Raw genomic sequence first — 19,958 nt, forward strand, 5'->3', positions numbered from 1 at the left:
TATCGTTGTGGATTACTAACTATGGCAGCCGTTGGAAAAGAAGATGGCTATGCGCGAACTAAAGTTTGCAACTTGCGTCAAAGAAGGAAAATAATGATGAGAATGTGGATATATTTATACTATATTATATTATATGATATTATATGATATTATACTATATTAGACGTAACTATAAACGGTAGTGGTGTATTCTGCAGCTCGATATTGCAACACTTCATAGCGGTTTATTGAGAACATATTTTGGAGGAGTTCTTTTTTATTGTTCTTGAAGAGCTTAGTACTGTCTATTCATAAGCTTTTGTGTTCGCTTTGTATCTGTAGAATCTAGTGTCTCTCCAATTCATTTCATTAAATGGCTAATTACTTATAAACTAGAGCAAGAAGACGGTGTTGAAAAAGAAAATCCTTAATACGAATGAATTCAGCTGGACGGAAAACTACATCAGATGATGAAGTCGAAGAAGATGTCTTGGGTAACAACAAGCGATACAAGCAAAGACATAGAAACGACTTGCGATTGAACTACGATTCAGACTCATCTGTTGAAGATTATAAAAAGCAAAATGATGCCATTGAACTGAAAAATGGCATTAGCAGTGATTCAAAGAAGCAGAGCGATGACGAAGATGATGATATGTTTGCCAGTGATAATGATGAAGAGGAAGGGATGGATGGTGATGATGTGCCGAAAAATGCTACTTCAACGAATACGAAAAAGAACGACACACAATTTTTAGATATAGAGGAGTTCCTGCGACAGGAAGGAATTGGCAAATATGATGAGGAACGACAACTTGGTTTGAGTGCAAGTCAATCAGGAGAAGATGACGAAGAAGATGAGGACGATCCAGATTTGGACTATTATAATAACATAGAAAACCTCGACAGTGATGCTATTAAACGAAAAAACAAGAAGGATCCCAAAATGGAAGCTTTTGATCTTCGTGATGAGGCTGACGAGGGGAGGTTTGATAAAGATGGAAACTTCATAAGACAAGAAGAAGATGATCTAACAGACGCAGAAGAAGAGTGGCTTAATGATTACAAGAAGTCAGATGTTAAAAACGCAAAGAAGGCCCAAGAAATGCGGGAAAGAATCGAAGAGAAGAAATTAATGGACAAGTCAAATGATATTATGCCTATTCACGAGCTTTTGACTGGATTAATAGATCTTTTAGAAGTTGCAGAAACACCAATGGAAGCATTGGCAAGATTGGCTCCCCGCAAGAAGAACAAGAAACTTTCGAAGAATGGAATTGACTCTGATGCTGAGAAATTGAGAAAAGAAACAGTAATAAAAATAACTGATTTCTGTGATAAACTCATTAATGATAAATACTTAAATGACACTTACGATCTCAGTAAGGAGGAATTAATGAGAATATACAAGCAAGAAACAGGGGTTGAATTTCAGCAACATGCTAGAGGACTTAAGCGCTCTAGGGACGATGAAGATCCAGAAGATATAGAGCAAGACACACTTAAAAAAGACATTGACTACGGAGAGAAGATCTGGGAGTTCAAATGGGTCGGAGAGGAGGAAGTCAATGGGCCATACTCCAGTTATGAGATGGAGCACTGGAAAGAAACATACTTTAATAATAATGTAGAAGTGAGGAAAACAGGGACATCCGAATTCTTTCCTGTGGACTCTATTAAATTCCAATGATATACAACTAATATACATATACATATTCCCATGACCAAAGGCTATTCTTTTTGCAAGTAATCTATAATCGGGAATTGCAAATCTTTGGCGATAGATTGTATCTTTGTCCAACTGACGTTGCATCTCCATCTTACCCTAGCTCCTAGAATATCAGAAGAAGCAGATTTGCTGATTAGTCCCAACGAGAACAAGGTAGCAATTTGACTATATAAGTCAGTATTTCTACTTAGAGTGAACTTAGTTCTTTCGATTTCCTTCTTCTCTTCTCTAATTGCTGGGTCATCATGAAAATTCAATATTTCTTCCGTGTCCATTGTGTTCAACGAAGTTGCATTAGTTCTATAGATAACTGATAATATAGCGAGTAGTCTTTCAAGATCAAAGTAGTTTGGTGAAAGAAGTCTACTGTCTATGTCACCTTTTGTCAAGTGGCTTCTTTTGGCGCTAGTAGTTGCACGCTTTTTGTACTTCACAGCCTTGATTTTGGAAAAATTATGCATATCGTCCTTCTGTGAATTGAATGATGCCAAGTAAGATGCTATCAAGACATATTTGGAATGTACGGGTAAATCATCCACCCCTGCACTGCCGGCACTTTTATCAACTTCAAAGTCTCCCACTGTCTTAACCCTGGAATTGTTGATGATGTTTTCATCTTCCAAAAGCGAGCTGTTATGTCTATATACCCTCACGAATTCGGTCAAATCGTATGTTCTATCTATGACTTTTTCCACAAATCGATCCCACAACTTGAAGCAAATATTAATGAGGAGATTCATATCGGACCCAGTGTATACAAAATAAAGATCAACGATCATTTTGGCATACCTCATCCAGAATTCTTCGCTAGCTGGATTGTCATCAAATTCTGGATCACCAAATGAACAGAGCCTGTTCATCTGTAAGATCTGAATCACTTCGTGCTCCTCGTAGCTTCTAAAGTAGATGTGAGGGACCGAAGTCGTTATTATTTCTTTTGGATCATCTGAGGATGTTATGAATATAATGGAAAGATTCCTTATTTTGGTCTGTTCCTGCAATCTTATAAAACCACCGTAAATCTCATCCGTACTTTCTATGCATTGGTCAAATCTGTCCAAAACCAATACATGGCGATCTTTATAGTTGTTTTCTTTGAAAAATGAATCCAACGTAGTCAAGAAGCTGTATAAGCTTTCCCCAAGAGAACCCTGCTTGAGCCTACCAGTATCATTGATGCTTTGAATAGCATTGGGAATACCTGTATCCGAAGCAATACCTCTAAGACATCGCTGGAGTAAGATCTTCCGTGTTATGCACTCATCACACTTTATCACTGTCTTTTTGACTCCCAATGTCTCTAAAAACCGATTCACTATGAAAGTTTTACCATTGGATTTATATCCATGAACGACTATAGCTGGTGCCAGGACTTCCGCATTTTCTGAAACAAATGCATTTAACAAGTCTATTTCGGTATCTCTACAAAGTATGCTTGTCTTTAACGCGTTGGTCTGGTTCTCACTTAGCACCATCTTTGAATACTTCGGTGTCTGGTAACTCAGAATAACATTGATGCAAACTTTCCAATATTGTCCAAACCGCGATCTCTGAAATATACGCTGTGCTACCAAATACTAAGTGGTTGTAAATATACAGGGATGGGTGCAAAACTATTGATTATATGAAGTAGGGTACTTTTTATGAAGTTGGACTTTTTCTGAAGTAGGTACTTTTTATGAAGAGCTCAATTTGTCTACAAAAAGTCGATGACCACAATATTCTTCAAATTATGACTTTATATATATATGTATATGCATTAATTCTATTACTTTATTTAAGTTGCTTCTTCAATTAAGCCATTTAATAGCTGCAAATTATACGCTTTGGCGATGTTGGAAAATACATGCAATTTTCTTTCGACTTCTGAATGGCTAAATGTCTCCACCCATTTACCCGAACACTTACAAAATAAGCTCAAGTTGCTTATTCTTATCGAGCTGCATTTAGCACACTTGTAGTCTTGACTGTAGAATTTGGTAAGTACCTTATGGTATTGTGTGATCACCTCCTCTTCCATGGCAACTCTGTTATATGGCTTGTGACAATTGCTGCAATTCCAAAGGTCATCTTCTGAATCCCTACAAAAGTCAATATCTCTGATATAGTTACAGTAGTCACAAACGACCTGAGGAATCTTTAAAACAGTGCTTGGATTCCTGAACGTGGCTTCCGCACTGAATTCTTTCACATCAAATATAGAAAGCAACTCTTTTCTTAATACTCTGACTTCGATCGCCCTTTTACTTGACAATCCGAATACCGCACACAAGAACTTAATTAATTCTAAAGCAGGATTTTTCATATGCAAATGGGAACCTGGCAACTTGGGAAATTCGTATTCTTGTTTGAATTCAGGATTGAGTATTGAATCATTTTGACGACGGTAAATCTTTTCAATTCTCTTTTGTAATGGTCTTCTAAACATTTCAATGACGCCATTGAAAACATCCTCGTCTTCGGTTTCTTTTGAATCAAGTTTCTTTTGGCCCTTAAGAATATGTACGATTTGAGTTACTCTTGGAGTCCCGGTTTGTGTGTTTCCTGTCAAATTGTCCTTTTTGTACTTCGTAAGAGCATCCAAAAATATAACGAGCCAGTCTTCAAATTCATCTTGGAAGATAACAGGTAAGAATTTCTTTAGCTGCCAATTATTTGTAAGGACTAAGTCTTGGATTTCGTCGTTCGTTATCTCAGTGCAACTTCTTCCTCCGTAGTTATGTTCATCCATCCAAATCAAAATATCCCAGTACTTAATTATGTTCAAATCCAAAAAATTGAATAAGGGTTTCGATCTGGCAGCCTTGAGAATGTACTGACCAAACGCGTAGGAATTTTCAACAGACACTTTGCTTGTTTGAACAATCATTTTGTTTCTATTAGCAAAGACTACCTGAGCATTCATTCTTCTAAATTCTCCAATTAATTGCAAGAGTGCTTTCGTTGTTAAATTGTGGACATGATAATGCAATGAGTAATCGTATAAGAAAGACTCCTTTCTTTGAACCCACGAAACAAGGTTATTCATCATGGAGTCTGCATTTATATTGTTCCTTAAAGCGTCGTCCCACCAATCTTTGACCATACCTCTCAAGATTACCAAGGCTGGAGATGAAAAAGAATCCTCAGCAATCGTAGATGCCCCGTTGTTCTTGTCAAAAACAAGACCGTCATCTGCCAAGTCAGAACCTTCCGCTTCATTTATAAGTGAACTTGTGAGAATAGTATTGATTGTCAAATTCCCAATTTCAACTTCCAAACATGCAGTTTCATAAATCTCTGGGTTATTGATAGTAGGAAATTCAAGGTTTTCATAATCGAGTGCACGATCCAATTCAAAGCCTCCTTGGTCTGGTAGAGGATTCGACGACCACCACAATACAATGTTATTCTGTGACAATCTTCTAGCATACTCGATGTCAATCAAATATCCAACATTCTCAATTTGCAAGTTACATAATGGTACATTACCATATTTTGCAAGTGAGATCAAGTTCTTTATCCAGTTGGCTAAAACAAAATAATGGTTGATAACTCTCTTGGAAATCAAAGATTGCCAACCAACAGCTGGAAGTGATAATTCACTCACATTCATCTTGATGGAAGGGAAGTCGGAAGTAGCGCTCAAAAGATTCAAAATTTTTGTCGAGTATGGCGACTGAACTGCAAGCAAGGCCTTATTACTCTTGGAAGAATGAATCTTTCCGATGGCATTATTCAACTTCTTAAAAAGTTTTGAGCTGTCATGATAGTAGTAGGTTTCGAAGCTCATATTATCTGGGTATGCGATAACATTGTACATCTTCCCTAACCTATCTTTCTTCACTTCGTAGATATCATGATAAATCTTGTCGATGTTTGATGGTAATTCCTGGGCATTGGCTGATGGTTTCAATATATACATCTCAGTTGTTGAATCCCATGATTTAAAGAGTGTAAAAAACTCGTAGCTATTCGTGACAATGTGCAATAAATACACAATATCCATTTCAAATCTTTTCAAGTAATCGCCATCACTTATGCGGTTCAAATCTTTAACGTTGAAACCGTTTTTAAGACCTTTTCCTAATGCTCCCACCTTGGTGTCATCGAATTTCACAACATTACCAAGTTCTATTATAAGCCTTTCCACGGACCCTATTTGAGTCTCATATAATCCTAGAACATTGGAATCCTGTAGTAAGCTATCGACATTGGAAATCTCTTCATTATACCGAACTTCTGGTAATGTCAATTTGTATAGATGTGAGCCGTCATGGCCATTGGGCAAAATGGCATTAGATTTTTCCGTTTCGCAGCCAGATATGTACTTTCTTGGGGAGAGCTCAGTCTTAAAAGAAGCATACACCTGCTTTGGAACGTGAAAGGTGAAGGAGTGAACTTTCCCGCTAGCCAGTACATATACCCTGACCTCACCAGGCTTTGCAGGATCAACTTTGTACTCCAATATCTCCCAATTAGAACCTGCCACATTCTCTGCTTGCTTACGAATCAAACCACCTACTGAAGATCTATGTGAAGTTTCAGAATTGGACCCAAATAACTTCCTTCTTCTTTCCCTGTTGTTTGTTTGCATCTTCCACTTTGCTTTCTGATACTGTAAGAAACCTTGGTAGTCCTCGGTCATTGAAGGGCATGGCGCATTCAAGACAGCGCTATTTCTTTCATCTTCTTCGGCCTCAGCTATAGCATGAAGTCTTGCAGCCCGTCTCTTTTTTGACGTCACCTTACCAATTCGAGACTTGGTGACACCGCTATCAATCTCACCAAAGTCTTCCATATCTTTAATATCCTTTTCTTTCTTTCTCAATATATCGCTTTTGTCAGCTTGTCCAAAGAAGGAAGCAATTGAACTCTGTTGCTTAGAATCTTCCTTGTTGTGTATACGCCTTTGTAACCAATCAGGATGTGCAACTCTTGGAACTGGGTTTCGGATGTCTTGTAATGCCGCAGGAATAGTAATTATCTTCTGAACTACAGAGGAAAGACGCTCATGGTAATAACTCCAGTCAATAATGTCTCGTGGTCCCATTTTCTCCAAAGAAGGATCTTTCAACCACTTCTTTAAGTAAAACTCTCTCTTCTCTGATGAAAATATCGAAACGGGAACTGCTCTTTCGGTGACAGGAGCTCCAATAGGTTTTGCGCTGATAATGTACTTCGTAGCTAATCCGGCATCCTTGACCATTTCTTCTCCTAAGAATTCACCTAATCTCTTAGCAGTGGTAATAGAAGTTGACTTTTGATCTCCGTATTCAGCCAAACTCTTAGACATACTTCTATTTTCACAAATAAGTTCAATTAAGTCTTCGTCTTCTAGCAAGCCACCTTTTGTATCTAAAACGTCTAACCAGTTATTAGCAACTGTTGCAACTGCATCATAGCAACCCTCAAGGGTATCTCCTTCCAAGAACAATTTGAAAATATCAGACTGAAAGTTTTTGATCAATTGCAACTCACCTCTTCTCTTCAATTCAAAACCTTTCAATTCGGCTAAGGTTCCATCATCATTGAACACCGCGTACCTCTTCTTCAAACCTTTACCTTCTTCTTTGGAAGTGGGCAATATCATGGCCTTGTATGGACCATCAACTTCAAAGAAAATGGAATTATCAGAGCGCTTCTTATATTTGAATGTATCTGGATCAACCAAATCTTGATACTGATGGTTTGTGAATTGCTCGTGGACTAAGTAATTCAACATTGAACAGGGGTATTCGAGAAAAATCTTTTTACCATCCTTGCATTTCAATGTGTAGTTTTCAGGGAAGGATTTTGGTAATATACACCAAATACCATCCGTGTCTAATTCCAACGGCCGACCTATACGTTCAACTAAAGCTCTGGCCATCTGAATGATAGTAGCACCAGTAAGACACGTAACACCTGCCATTTCCATAGAGTACCACCTAGAACCCTTTCTCATGACGTAACCATAGAAGGAATTCAAAATAACCTTGTGAGCCAATTGTAACGAGTCGTACAATACAACCATCTTCTTGGCTTCATCTTTAGCTATAGTATCGTTCTTATCAATCTTGGAAACCTTTCCTTTCCACACTTTGGCCAAACCTTTAAATTCGTAACGACGATCTCTGAACGATCTCACAGTATTGACATAAAATGGATTTTCACGCTGACAAATAATGGCCTCTCTTGTCACGACCTCTGATTTCTTTATTCTGTGGTAGATCTTCCTTGAGTAGTCGCCAAGTCTCTTTTTGATGTGAGATGCCTGCTCTGAGTATGATAGCTCGTCAAAGGTTCTAGGAGGGAGCCAGGGTTTCGCAGCTGGGAAAGTCTCATTCTGTAAAGCGTTCTTGATCATGTTGTATTCGTTCATCTTAGCTGGATAGTATTCTCCTCTCCAAGACCATGGAAGTCTCCTATCACAGTCCTTACCGGGGCGGTTGAAATCACAAGCAGCACAGTCTTCCTCAGACTTCATAGAATCTGGTTGCAATCTGTTCGATGTCATAATGTTGGGATACATTGATGCCACATCAACATGATAAATTAACGGAGTTTCACTTCTTTTTGGGTTCTGCTTCAATTCTAGAAGCTTATTCCTGATTTGATCGTGAATTTCTTCAAAATTCTCTACGTCTTCCAACTTTCTACCATTTTCCACTTCAATACAAAATTTGATCGAGTTGTGCAAATTTCCTAGTAATTCATCAATGGCAGTAGGATCAACCTTAAAATCATTTGGCAAGTCACTCCTAAATACACCTGCTTCTAACGATTCGACGTGTCCTCCGACATAAGTTTCGGATTCTAATAAATGGCCATTATAAAACCGCTCAATGGGGTCTGTGTACTTATTGGGCAATAAAATATTCTTTTCGTACGCTTGGACCATTAACAACATTTCACATAATGTACCTGTACCCTTTCTCAAAACTTCATCTGGATTTAAAGGAATGATAGTACACAATGAGAAGATGAATGGGTGTACGTATTTGAAATATAAGTAGTATGTTGCAACGGCATCGGAAACGGAATACTCCGACAATAACTGTGGGTGATCATAGGCATACGGTGTCATCAATTCAGGATCTAATTCAGTAGGATTATAGCCCAATTTTGCTGTAGTGACGGCCTTTAAACCTTGTGATCCCTGGGGCAAGTACGAATCTCTTTTAACCCATCTGAAACAATCCATGTGAACGCAGTACTTCGACTTATATTCACCTTCGTTGTCCTTCGCAAAACCTATTTCGTCGAACATGTCCATATCGTGGAACCTTGTTCTATTCTCTACGAATGGCCAATCAAAAAAATCACCATTAAAAGTAGCTATCACAGTTGGTCTAGCATCTCTGATGTGTTCATAAAACCGCATCAACACATGTTTCTCATCAGGTTCATTGAATATAGTGAACATACCAGGATATTCTGGCCTCGGTGTATACTCAAAATCTTGAATGTCTTCAGAAATAATCTCACGATTGGTAATTAAGAATCCCTCTCCATCGATCATGTAAGATATCATCATAATTTGGTCAATCTTAGCATCGGGAAACTTCAATGGAGCCTTTGTTGTTTCAATATCGAATGCAAGGACTACCGGGTCGGCAAATGCAATTTTCTCTTTATCTTCTACAAGAGTGACTTCTGAATGCTTAACATATACATCGTACCACTTTCCAACTCTGACATTGACATCAATGGAAACTCGAACATGATACGGCACATCATATTCTTTTATGTCTTCAATAAATATGGATGGATCACTTGGTGAATCGTTGTTGGAGTTGAAATCGGCAAATCCACTGTCAGCTGAGATAGCGCCATAGTTTCCATTACTGTAGTCTCCGCTACTGCTTTTATTGTTATTATAGTTGAAGTTCATAGCTTGGTAGATGTCTCTACTATCTTTCTTCATCTGGTTGTCTTTAATAATTGGACTAAGCAATCTCCTTCCCATTAGTAAATCCAGAATATTGTGGAATGTCAACTTAATTAAATTTTTTTGTAATCCTACCAAATGGTTAGGAAGATTTAAATCGTCCTTAGCCACTCGAGATAGGTTCTTAATGCTGCATTGTTCCAAGTATTTTCGAAGCCATTCTTCGACTTCTGATTCATGTGTTGGGATCACTTCGAGAAAGAAATAGGGATCATATTGAAGTGTGACTTTAAACGAACCTCCCTCTTCGTCTAGGAAGTAGTAGTCAACACCAGAATATCCAGGTAAGTACTCTTCACTTGGAATAGTTGTTGCATGCATGTTTACCAACCAACCTTTCCTTGGTTTGGTACCGTCAAAATCGCCATGCTCTATTCTGTCAAACCCCATCATCAGGTCTAGTGCATCTATTCGCGTGACGAGATCTTTCTTCTGGATCGAGTCATTTAACATAGGGTTGTTCGCTATATATGGGTCAACTGGCTTCGTCTCTTGACGAGAGGGCCTGTTTTTGAACTCAGAGTTCACTTTGTTCTTGACAAAGCGGGCAGAACTTGAGCCTTTAAAGTTTCCACGTGAAGACATCCTCTTTTTTTGTATGTAATTAGCGGTGATTATATGGTCATATATGATTGTAACAAATGATTAAATAGTCTACACGGCTGGATGATATAAATTTATTATGAGATAGGCCGATGAAATCTATGCAAAATGCTCGAAGCAAATAGTTTCAGCCTGAATTCTCTCTACCGCACTGTAGTCGTTGATTCCCTATAAAAGGTAACGGGCCTACTTCAATGACTAGTACTTTACTTCCTAAGAACTAATTGAACCATCGCCATCTATAGTACATACACTACATTCTATTAGTTACGTAAGCTCAAAAACGCAAATTAACGCGTCGTTAAACTACGCGTTTGGATGGTAACTGCACGTGACACACTACTAGTATGTTATAGACATGTACTCTTTCTCCAAGGGATCTGTGGAAGTATGCTTTGAGATGTGTATTGTCTCCTCGAGGGTGAAAGAGTTGCACTTACGGAGATAGTAGAAACTGCTGAGATTTCCGTATTTTGTCATGTTTTGAAAGATCTCTGTCATGCCTATGAACCTAGCCTTAGTAGGAAGAGGGAAGAATATGCTATGAGGCATAATCTTGGTCTAGCACCAAGCTCTTTCTAAATAGTGAAGTTCTTTCTAAATAGGAATAGATGCCATTGAAACTACAGTACGCTACATCTTGCTACAACACCCTTGACCATCTGGTAATTACCTTCTATGTATAATGTCTCCTCTTATTGATCTACTATATATACTATTAACAATTGGCAATAAATACATCTCTATGCAACTACCTACTCATAAACAAGATAATCAAACCTTGTACAATCACTGAATACAAAAACAAGAATTGTACTCTAATACGTCTCTGCTTGGTAGTGACGCTATTGCTAGTGGCACCAGTAGCATTTGGCAATACCAAGAACTTCAAAGACCTCATCAAGAAAACAGCCAAATTGGCAATCAAAATGAGGACAACTGGATAGTAGGTCAAGTATCCATCGCCAATGAGGTGCTTCCAACACAATAATACAATGATGCACACATATTTGTAGCCCGAGAAACTCACTAAATCCCATAATGTACTTTGAGAAGAGCAGTTCAACAAGTATAACCCAATCTTGAAAATTGCAATGTCAATTACTGAGAATGCAAGCGTTTGAGAAGCCAAGTAGCCAAACAATTGAGGATGGAAGTCTCCTTTCAATCCTTGGAATGAAGCCCACAACAAAATATACGTTACAAAGGCCATCAATGGAATATACAAATCTGGTGCATTTACATCATGGATAGGTGGGGCAAACAGAGTCTGAGCTGTAGGGGAAGGATCTCCCGTGGCTTCCTGATTTGTCAAGCGGTTCCAGTTTTTGTTTCTGTAAGGAAACACTATAAGAAGGATTTTACGCAACACGTATGAGTTGCTAACCTGGAAGTAGTATTTTATGTCACCGGTTCCTGAGATAAAGGATCCAAAGTTCTTCTGGATATACTGGTTTGAAGACTCGAACCCAGAGCGGGCAAATTGAGTGGCCAAGGATGCTGCTGGGTCGTTGAGAAACGTTGGGAAAGCATTGTTGGGTTGTTGCGGATGAGCTTGATTCAAGTGCGGGCTTTGGGCAAATTGATTCTGTTGAAAAGTTGGATGCTGTGGTTGAGGGTAGTGGAGGTTGAACTGACGGTTCTGGAGATGGGCTTGTGCTTGTGCCTGTGCTTGAGCCTGAGCTTGCACGTCAGCATGTTGTTGCTGTTGATGTAAATCCGCGGCGTCTCCGTAAGGGTTGTACATTTTTCTACCAAGAGTATGGAAAATCCAGTAGGCTGAAACTGCTAATTAAATTATACAGGTGATGTATTGACTGTAGATTAGAGCTTCCTTATGACAAGAAAATAAGTTTAAGGTGAATCTTCTTTGACATTCTACGTTTTTAACGCTATGTGTTGTTTTCGGTTTTTGTGAAATCTTTTGATTTCAGAATGAGTGGCACTGAATGCAGGTAAAAATGGGTTTCTGTAATGGAATGTGAGGAATATATGATAGGAGATAGATAGAGAAGAGGGCTAACGATTTTTTTGGGACCTGATTACTGGGGAGAATTTCGATGATTCAGAATGTGGTATTTTCCCAACGAGTTTCTATAATAGTTGTGTTTCATGAAATAATTTTGTGGCTAACTCGAAAATACCTACCCCCATCTTGACTCAGAAGTTGGTTGGTTGGAGGCATATTTCATAATACACTCAGAGCTCTGTATGTATATACAGGATATTGTAATCAGGGGTATTGATATGTGAATTGTTTGTAGCGTAGGAAAGTTCTAGGTTCAATTCTCGTACGGAAAGGGTAAAAACGCTTCCTACTTTGCCATGTTCCACTAGCTTCTTTGCTTTGCCTGATTTGTCCCAATTTCGCACAGCCCTTCACGGCAATGAAAACTTTTTGACATTCATAACCCATTCCAGGTCCTTCGAAGTCCGCTTTAGATAGCAATTTCAAATGGTCACGTGATCAGAGATCCACGGAAATCTCTTTGCTTCTATCTTCCCAATGCAGGAACGCAACAGAACCCACGTATCCCACTTATTGATTGCTGTTTAAGATTAAATCAAAATACCCCCTTTCTTCTTGAACATCACTGGCAATTGCACGATAAACGAAGCTAGCAAAGTAATATTAAACCAACTTTGTCATATCAGTAAACAAAATGGTTGACGGAAAAGTTCTTGTAGTGTCCAACAGATTACCTGTGACTATCAAGAGGTCGTCTGCAGGTTCTTATGATTATTCTATGTCTTCTGGAGGTCTAGTGACCGCTCTTCAAGGATTAAAGAAGTCCACTGAATTTCAATGGCTTGGGTGGCCAGGTCTTGAGGTGCCAGCAGATGAACAGGAAAGGGTCAACAATGATCTTATGGAGAAGTTCAAGTGCACGGCTATCTTCCTTAGTGATACTATCGCTGATTTGCACTATAATGGTTTCTCGAACAGTATTTTGTGGCCCTTATTCCACTACCACCCAGGTGAGATGAACTTCGACGAAAATGCCTGGGCTGCATATATAGAAGCTAATAGACAGTTTGCTATTGAAATTGCTGGTCAGGTCAACGATAACGACTTAGTGTGGGTTCATGACTATCACTTGATGCTCCTCCCTCAGATGTTGAGAGAGGAAATTGGAAATTCGAAGAAGAATGTAAGAATTGGATTCTTCCTCCATACACCATTTCCATCTTCTGAGATCTACAGAATTTTACCAGTAAGAAAGGAAATTTTGGAGGGTGTCTTGAGCTGTGACCTTATTGGATTCCATATCTATGACTACGCCAGACACTTTTTGTCATCAGTTTCACGTATTGTGTCAAATGTTACCACTTTACCTAATGGAATCGAGTTTCAGGGCCGTTCCATCAATATCGGAGCATTCCCTATTGGAATAGATGTCGATAAATTTACTGAAGGCTTGACGAAAGAGTCTGTTATTCAGAGAATAAAGCAATTGAAGTCTAAGTTCGGAGATACAAAGGTTATTGTAGGAGTTGACAGATTGGACTATATCAAGGGAGTCCCACAGAAGCTCCATGCTTTTGAGGTGTTTTTGGAGGAAAATCCAGAGTGGATTGGAAAGGTAGTGTTAGTTCAAGTGGCGGTGCCATCCAGAGGAGATGTTGAAGAGTACCAAAATCTAAGAGCCACAGTGAATGAACTTGTTGGCAGAATTAATGGAAAATTCGGTACTGCTGAATTTGTTCCAATTCACTATATGCATAAGTCTGTTCCATTTGATGAATTGATTAGTATTTACCACCTCTCAGATGTCTGTTTGGTCAGCTCCACTAGAGATGGTATGAATTTAGTGAGTTATGAGTACATTGCCTGTCAACAAGAAAATAATGGAGTGTTGATTTTGTCAGAATTCGCAGGAGCAGCCCAATCTTTGAATGGAGCTATTATTGTGAATCCGTGGAATACCGAAGAATTAAGTGATGCCATAAAGGAGAGCTTGACATTACCTGAAGAGAAGAAAGAAATTAATTTTAACAAGTTATTTTCTTACATTTCCAAATATACCTCAGGATTCTGGGGAGAGAGCTTTGTTAAAGAATTATTCAAGTGCAGTGACGAAAAGGCACCAGTGAAGTCGAAGGCCTCCACCATTCAAAATCAAAAGGAAGTCAAAGTGGCTTGATCACCCAATATCTGAGCATGGGCTATTCTTTTTCCATTGATTCTGGTTACTCTTTTACTTAATTCTTCTGATGTTGACGAAATCATTCTCTTAGTCATGTTATCCCAAAGTGCTAAGCTGACATGGGTTCTTGCAAAACATTCTATAGATTCGTGCCTATAATATAAATAAAACTCTTTTATTACCTTACGGATAGATAGGTATTAATAACTAATAGTTAGAGTGATTAAGTGTAAAAAGTGAATCAATGTATTGAAAACAACATGACACAAGTATATTAGTGGTCGCTATAAATAGGGCAAATGAAGATTTAATTAATATAAGAATGCAATTTTAAGGAAGGGAATAAGTGAGCGGACTCAAATGTTACTACATCGCCATCTCTCCAAGATGGTCAAAGTCCATGGTTTTAAAGAGGGTTACTTAGTTGATCGACTCATTTAGTCAACTAAGTCTGTGAATGGGAGCTCGGGGCCCAACTTTAAGATTGTGTGAGATTCAAGGTTTGCCTTGGTTAAGGGTGTAATAAGCCTCTTGTTTTCCTTGTCTCCATCTCCATCTTCTGTCCTCTCGTTTTTAATAAATAATTTCGAGGGAGTTTGCGATCTGTTACCTCTCGCTGATTTTGATAAATGATTTGCTGACATGTCGGCAGTGATCACTTGTGGCTTGATTCCAAGTTTTGAAAGGAGAGAACTGTTGGAATAGATGTACGACGATGCTGACATCGTTAGGGCATGTTCTTCGGGTTTTGGCAAGACCATACTACCAGTGTACAACAGTGTGTCTGGTAAATGTACTCCATGACCAAAAAACTGTTTTGTAGGTGATGTTACTGACTCACTTTCGCTACTAGTTTGGGTTTCTGTGGGTTTGTCCTGTTTTTTCGTAGGTGGTGATTCTTTTTCTTCCTTTTCCTTGAAATGTGCTACGTCTTCTTCGAAGTTCTTGGCTGAGTTGAAAGCTGTCATTAAGTATGGCAATTCTTCTGCAATAGTAGTTTTATGCAATAATGATGATGTAGCGATAGAAGACATTGACTCTCTTCTTCTTGGGAGGATGTTTTTTTCTTCGTTAACTTTCGTGATTGAATGGATCATAGGTGGTTGCGTAATTGATGATGAATAGAGAGAACTTGCTCCGATATCTGAATCGTCAAAAAAGTCATCTTCTATGTCCGATGCTACTGCCAGGCTATTCCTTGGAGTTCTAACCAGAGAGCTACTATGGCTGGAATGCTTGTGGTGTTTCTTGCCGAAAGAATGAGGGTCTTTACTTACATCAACAAAATCTTCATCCTCTTTTTCAGGATCTTCCTCAACTTCTGACTTAAGGGGGCCGTAAAATGCTACTTCTTTTAACTTTTCTAGTTTAAACGCGTCAAACATCTTCTCCATATCATTTATAAGTGCTAAACACTCATATTTGGATTCGTTGTCCTCTTCGTCGATCGCCTGATTTAACTGCTTCAACAAATTAACAATAAAGCTCTTGTAGGTGACAATGGTGGAATCCTCGTCTTCGTCATCTAACATTATTTGGAGTTCTTTTCCGATTATTATTAATTTGGCTTTCAGGTAGGAAACAGTCAAGCTATCGACAACCTCATTCTTCAATTTAATGCTCTTGAGTAGTAGCGACGTCAAAAGAGTGCCGCTATCAGAGATATAGTCCATGGGTGACAATGACCTCGAAGCTCTCGTTATGACATCAATATCGTTCGAGATCTTACTGATTTTTTTATTTAACTCCTTGCATGTCAGTACAACCTTTTCAGCTATTTTGTTATTGAACTCTCTAATGTGAATATCCTTATTTTCGAAGTGTTCGTCACTATTGAAATCCAACGACAAGAACTCCCAGCTCTTGAAAATTAAGTTAGACTTCTCCAATGTCTGTAATATTGTGAATGTATTCAGGCAGAGCCTGCTAACTCTTCTTTCGGCTACTGGAAAACCACCGATGAGCAGTAATACCAGTGTATACTTGGTCCTATCTTTATTTAGGTTGGGGTCTTGAACAAGTCGCAAAATTGGATCTTCGTACGTCTCAATATCAGTCATGGTGGACACCGCAATACTGAGAATGGCTGTAATATCTGTAGTTCGAACTTAATTGCAGTCAATACACAGATGGATAAGCAAATGACAGCGAATAAGAATGATAATACCACTCCTCGGAGTCGATTATGCATAAATGATAAGGAAGAAATCACCCAAATGCAAGCGAGCGATATCACGACCTACAGAAGGAGCAAAGCACGATCTTCTTCTCTAGGAGGCTTCCGGAGGAGACGTTAGTTGGATCTTGTAGTTTATCGAATCAGCTGTTGCAGAGCTCTTTCTATGGCGGCACTGATGTTCGACCCTTGAGCAGAGCTTGTGATGCAAATTCTAACCAGCTAGTGATACTGGAGTCACTGCCACAGGCCAATGGAAGTAGAATACTATATGTTATCTAAAATAGTCTAAACTTATCCCAACTATACCTTTCACGGATGAATAAACTATAGTTCCGAATCCACGAATATAAATATTCTACGCCTTGAAAAAGAACTCACTGCTGGCCCTTCACTAATCTACGATTTTAACCAAGCAATCATCTGCCGCTTAGTTAACTGCTAATATTATCGAATGTTTTTTTCTGCCAGAAAGGGCCGACTGCGAGACTAAGCAATTTTACTATGAGATATGTACGAAATTCGGCTAACAAAAGTGTGAGTAGAGTAGTGTGGGCACGTGATCTGAAATAGGATGATTTTAGTTCCTCTTTGGGGTGAGATTTTGCGGCAACTCGATTGAGCACATCTTCATTGGCAAGGATAAAATTCTAGATTAAGTATGGAAGTTGATGTCACGTCTACAAAACAATTAAGGTTTTAAATATTTTTTCAATAACGAAGAAGCCTAGCTACTACACGATAAATAGAAACATAAAACAATCAAGAATATCCTTTTAAGCTAATTCTCTCTCACCGAAACCAGTGGTACAAATCCTTTGCTTTCTTGAACTTGGCACTCACTTCATCGCAATTGATGGGGTCGGCAGGAGGGTTAAATTACATTTTCAGAATGCATTTCGAATTGATACATCTATAACTGCAAAATGTTCGGAATTGGGCCAGCAGGTGTAATACCGTTAGGATTAATACCAATGTGTGACTTGGTGTAGTGGTATTTAATATGGTCGAAGTCTGTAGTTTCTTGGAATCCTGGAATTTTCCAGTATAACAATCTGAGCCAAGCGTGAATGTTAGGGTAGTCGTGTCTAATGGTTCCTATGTTACACTTGAAGTGTTGGACGTACACAGGGTCAAATCTGATAATGGTCGTAAATAATCTGACATCAGCTTCTGTCAATGTGTTTCCGAGCAAGAATTGCTTCTTCTCGCCATGGTTTTTCTTCAAAATTTCTTCAACTTTGTCCAAGTGAGTAAAAACATTCTTCACTTCTGAGTCGTAAACTTCTTGTTTGGTAGCAAATCCAGACTTGTAGACACCATTATTGATATTATCATAAATCCAAGAGTTGATCTCATCGATAGGCTCTTGTAATTCCTTAGGGTAGATGTCAACTTGTGCAAATTCCCCGGTGACTAGGTCATTGAATTCCAGGTTGAACATTCTGATAATTTCACTGGATTCATTGTTGACAATGGTCTCCAACTTTTTGTCCCACAATACAGGAACTGTGAATCTACCAGAATAATCTGGGTCTGCCTTGAAGTATAATTCTCTGATACGTTTGAAGTTGTACAAATGGTCCACCGTTCCTAATGAAACATCCTTACTTGGATCAACGGTCTTCAACTCCTCATCCGAAATGAATCTCCATCCTTTGTCGTCCATGTGCCAATGGACCACAGATACTGAGATAATTGAGGTCAATCCCTTCAATATTCTGGTAATCAAAGTTCTGTGTGCCCAAGGACATGCGAGCGATACGTACAAGTGATAACGGTTGGCCTCGGCTGCGAATTTAGAGCCTGGCTGAGAGCTGATGAAGTTTCTGAATTGAGATGGTTTTCTCTTAAAGGCCCCCGATTCTTTGTCGGCAAACTTTAAGATTTCGATCTTTTCCTTTGGTTCCTATTGATTTCACTGTTAGTATATGCTTGCTACTAGCCGCGTGGTTAACCCCAATAATGTATGAAAATTACTTACAGAAGACATATTGAAGAGAGTATACGACACAAAAAGTACGCTGAAAGTTAGGATATAGTAGTGAATCCGAATCCTGAACAATTGTTCACGTTAATGGTACCCAATGGATTATTTCAACACTATTATTGCTAAGCAACTGGGGTTCAACTTCAATTTATAACTGCCTGGACTCCTGTTTCCCCTTCGGATGACTGCTTTTTCTGTGCTGCATTTAAAACATTACTTAGTAATGGATTATTAAGACATTAGTGGATTACATTTGTAGAGTAATACTTTAGAAGCGGGATTTGGGCGTTTTGGGGCTTCGATATTTAGTAGGATAATGTATGTCTAGGTAGAATATGAGATCAAACCACGAGTTGAAATTTTGTGATCTAGTGGTTTGTTTTGTCATTGAATGGTCATTGAAATGGTAACTTTGTAGTAAAAGTTGAGAGAAATTACTGAACGGGAATTTCCTTGCTGGCAAAGAATCTCAACGAGCCTTGGACGCTCTGAAAGATATGGACAATTGAGTTCTAATATTGGCTGTATAGTACAAGCTGACTCTTGTATTAGAGAATCAAAGAGTTATTTTATGCCCCAAGTTAGGAAGAGATTGCATGTTGTGAAAGTGAAAATTTATGATTTTCGTAGAGTTCTTGAATAGAATTGAATATTTTAAGGCGATAATAACCTAGCTTCTAATGTCCTGTTACACTAACTTTGAATATGAACTTGAAATAAGGTAAGTTTAACCACAAAGACTACTTCATATACCGCGCCATCAAGAGTTACTAAATCAAGACTTTATAGTGCACGAGTCGCCCAATGCACTTTATGGTCAGGTCAAATTGGCGCTGTTTTCTTTCCCATGGCACTTTTATTGCCATTACCATCTCGCGATCCAGCAGGTTCAATTTCTAAGATCCCTGGCCGTCCAGGTGCCCTGCTTCTTCAGTTGCTTAATCATGCATTATGACAGAGAGCATTATGACTGAGAGTTTTTAGTGTCTCCAATGTCCTATCCTGTATTTAACACAGAGTTGCAAAACTCCTATTTCTTCCATCTAGAACCACTCTCTAAGTAACCACCACTTAACCCTGTGATTGGCAACAAAAAGATACACGCCCTCTCGATACCCTCTATGGTGCTAGCTTGGAACTATATAGATTCTCCTATATGTCCCTTCCCCTTCCCTTCTCTTCCTTCCCCTTCCCCTTCCCTCCTTGCTTCCTTCACATCTGAAGGTCAAACCTAACCCAATCTCCACCCCCATCAAAGTCGTGCACAACTCATATCAATCAATTTGTCGTGTTCTGCTCGCAGTTCTTGGGACAGTCGAACCTCACCACAAGCGGCTCACTAGTAACATATACCTTTTAGTAGTAATATATCATTATTGCAAAAAGTAGTTAGTCTTGGTAGACATCTTCGTCATTATTCA

At 38.8% G+C, this 19,958-nt stretch overlaps 7 protein-coding genes across 7 annotated transcripts; 2 read left to right on the top strand and 5 right to left on the bottom strand. All coding sequences in view use genetic code 12, as the record gives it.

The window, feature by feature from the left end:
- The first annotated feature begins 121 nt into the window (after positions 1–121).
- Positions 122–1,690, top strand: RJT20DRAFT_34865 (U5 snRNP complex subunit). Its single transcript, XM_064919792.1, has one exon. It carries the CDS (start codon positions 416–418, stop codon positions 1,667–1,669), a length of 1,254 nt encoding a protein of 417 aa, XP_064774914.1. The 5' UTR covers positions 122–415; the 3' UTR covers positions 1,670–1,690.
- Positions 1,687–3,425, bottom strand: RJT20DRAFT_126900 (origin recognition complex subunit 5). The gene has a single exon (XM_064916862.1). It carries the CDS (start codon positions 3,181–3,183, stop codon positions 1,711–1,713), a length of 1,473 nt encoding a protein of 490 aa, XP_064774915.1. The 5' UTR covers positions 3,184–3,425; the 3' UTR covers positions 1,687–1,710.
- Positions 3,422–10,413, bottom strand: POL2 (DNA polymerase epsilon catalytic subunit). Its single transcript, XM_064916863.1, has one exon. It carries the CDS (start codon positions 10,203–10,205, stop codon positions 3,486–3,488), a length of 6,720 nt encoding a protein of 2,239 aa, XP_064774916.1. The 5' UTR covers positions 10,206–10,413; the 3' UTR covers positions 3,422–3,485.
- Positions 10,414–10,889: 476 nt separating this feature from the next.
- RJT20DRAFT_34876 (protein transporter YIF1) lies at positions 10,890–12,213 on the bottom strand. Its single transcript, XM_064919794.1, has one exon. It carries the CDS (start codon positions 11,968–11,970, stop codon positions 10,975–10,977), a length of 996 nt encoding a protein of 331 aa, XP_064774917.1. The 5' UTR covers positions 11,971–12,213; the 3' UTR covers positions 10,890–10,974.
- A 549-nt stretch (positions 12,214–12,762) lies between these two features.
- Positions 12,763–14,588, top strand: TPS1 (alpha,alpha-trehalose-phosphate synthase (UDP-forming) TPS1). Its single transcript, XM_064919793.1, has one exon. The coding sequence runs from the start codon at positions 12,887–12,889 to the stop codon at positions 14,366–14,368; it is 1,482 nt and encodes a 493-aa protein (XP_064774918.1). The 5' UTR covers positions 12,763–12,886; the 3' UTR covers positions 14,369–14,588.
- A 220-nt stretch (positions 14,589–14,808) lies between these two features.
- Positions 14,809–16,431, bottom strand: RJT20DRAFT_134150 (uncharacterized protein; the record flags this gene model as incomplete). Its single annotated transcript, XM_064918279.1, has 1 exon — positions 14,809–16,431. One exon carries the CDS (start codon positions 16,429–16,431, stop codon positions 14,809–14,811), a length of 1,623 nt encoding a protein of 540 aa, XP_064774919.1.
- A 795-nt stretch (positions 16,432–17,226) lies between these two features.
- On the bottom strand, positions 17,227–18,880 carry ECM4 (omega-class glutathione transferase). Its single transcript, XM_064919795.1, has 2 exons — positions 18,532–18,880; positions 17,227–18,456 (listed from the first exon to the last, which is right to left on the bottom strand). Exons 1-2 carry the CDS (start codon positions 18,538–18,540, stop codon positions 17,461–17,463), a joined length of 1,005 nt encoding a protein of 334 aa, XP_064774920.1. The 5' UTR covers positions 18,541–18,880; the 3' UTR covers positions 17,227–17,460.
- Positions 18,881–19,958: the final 1,078 nt, after the last annotated feature.

This window comes from Scheffersomyces xylosifermentans, assembly GCF_036884685.1.
Source record: "Scheffersomyces xylosifermentans strain CBS 12540 chromosome Unknown RJT20scaffold_3, whole genome shotgun sequence".
Taxonomy (NCBI): Eukaryota; Fungi; Ascomycota; class Pichiomycetes; order Serinales; family Debaryomycetaceae; genus Scheffersomyces; species Scheffersomyces xylosifermentans.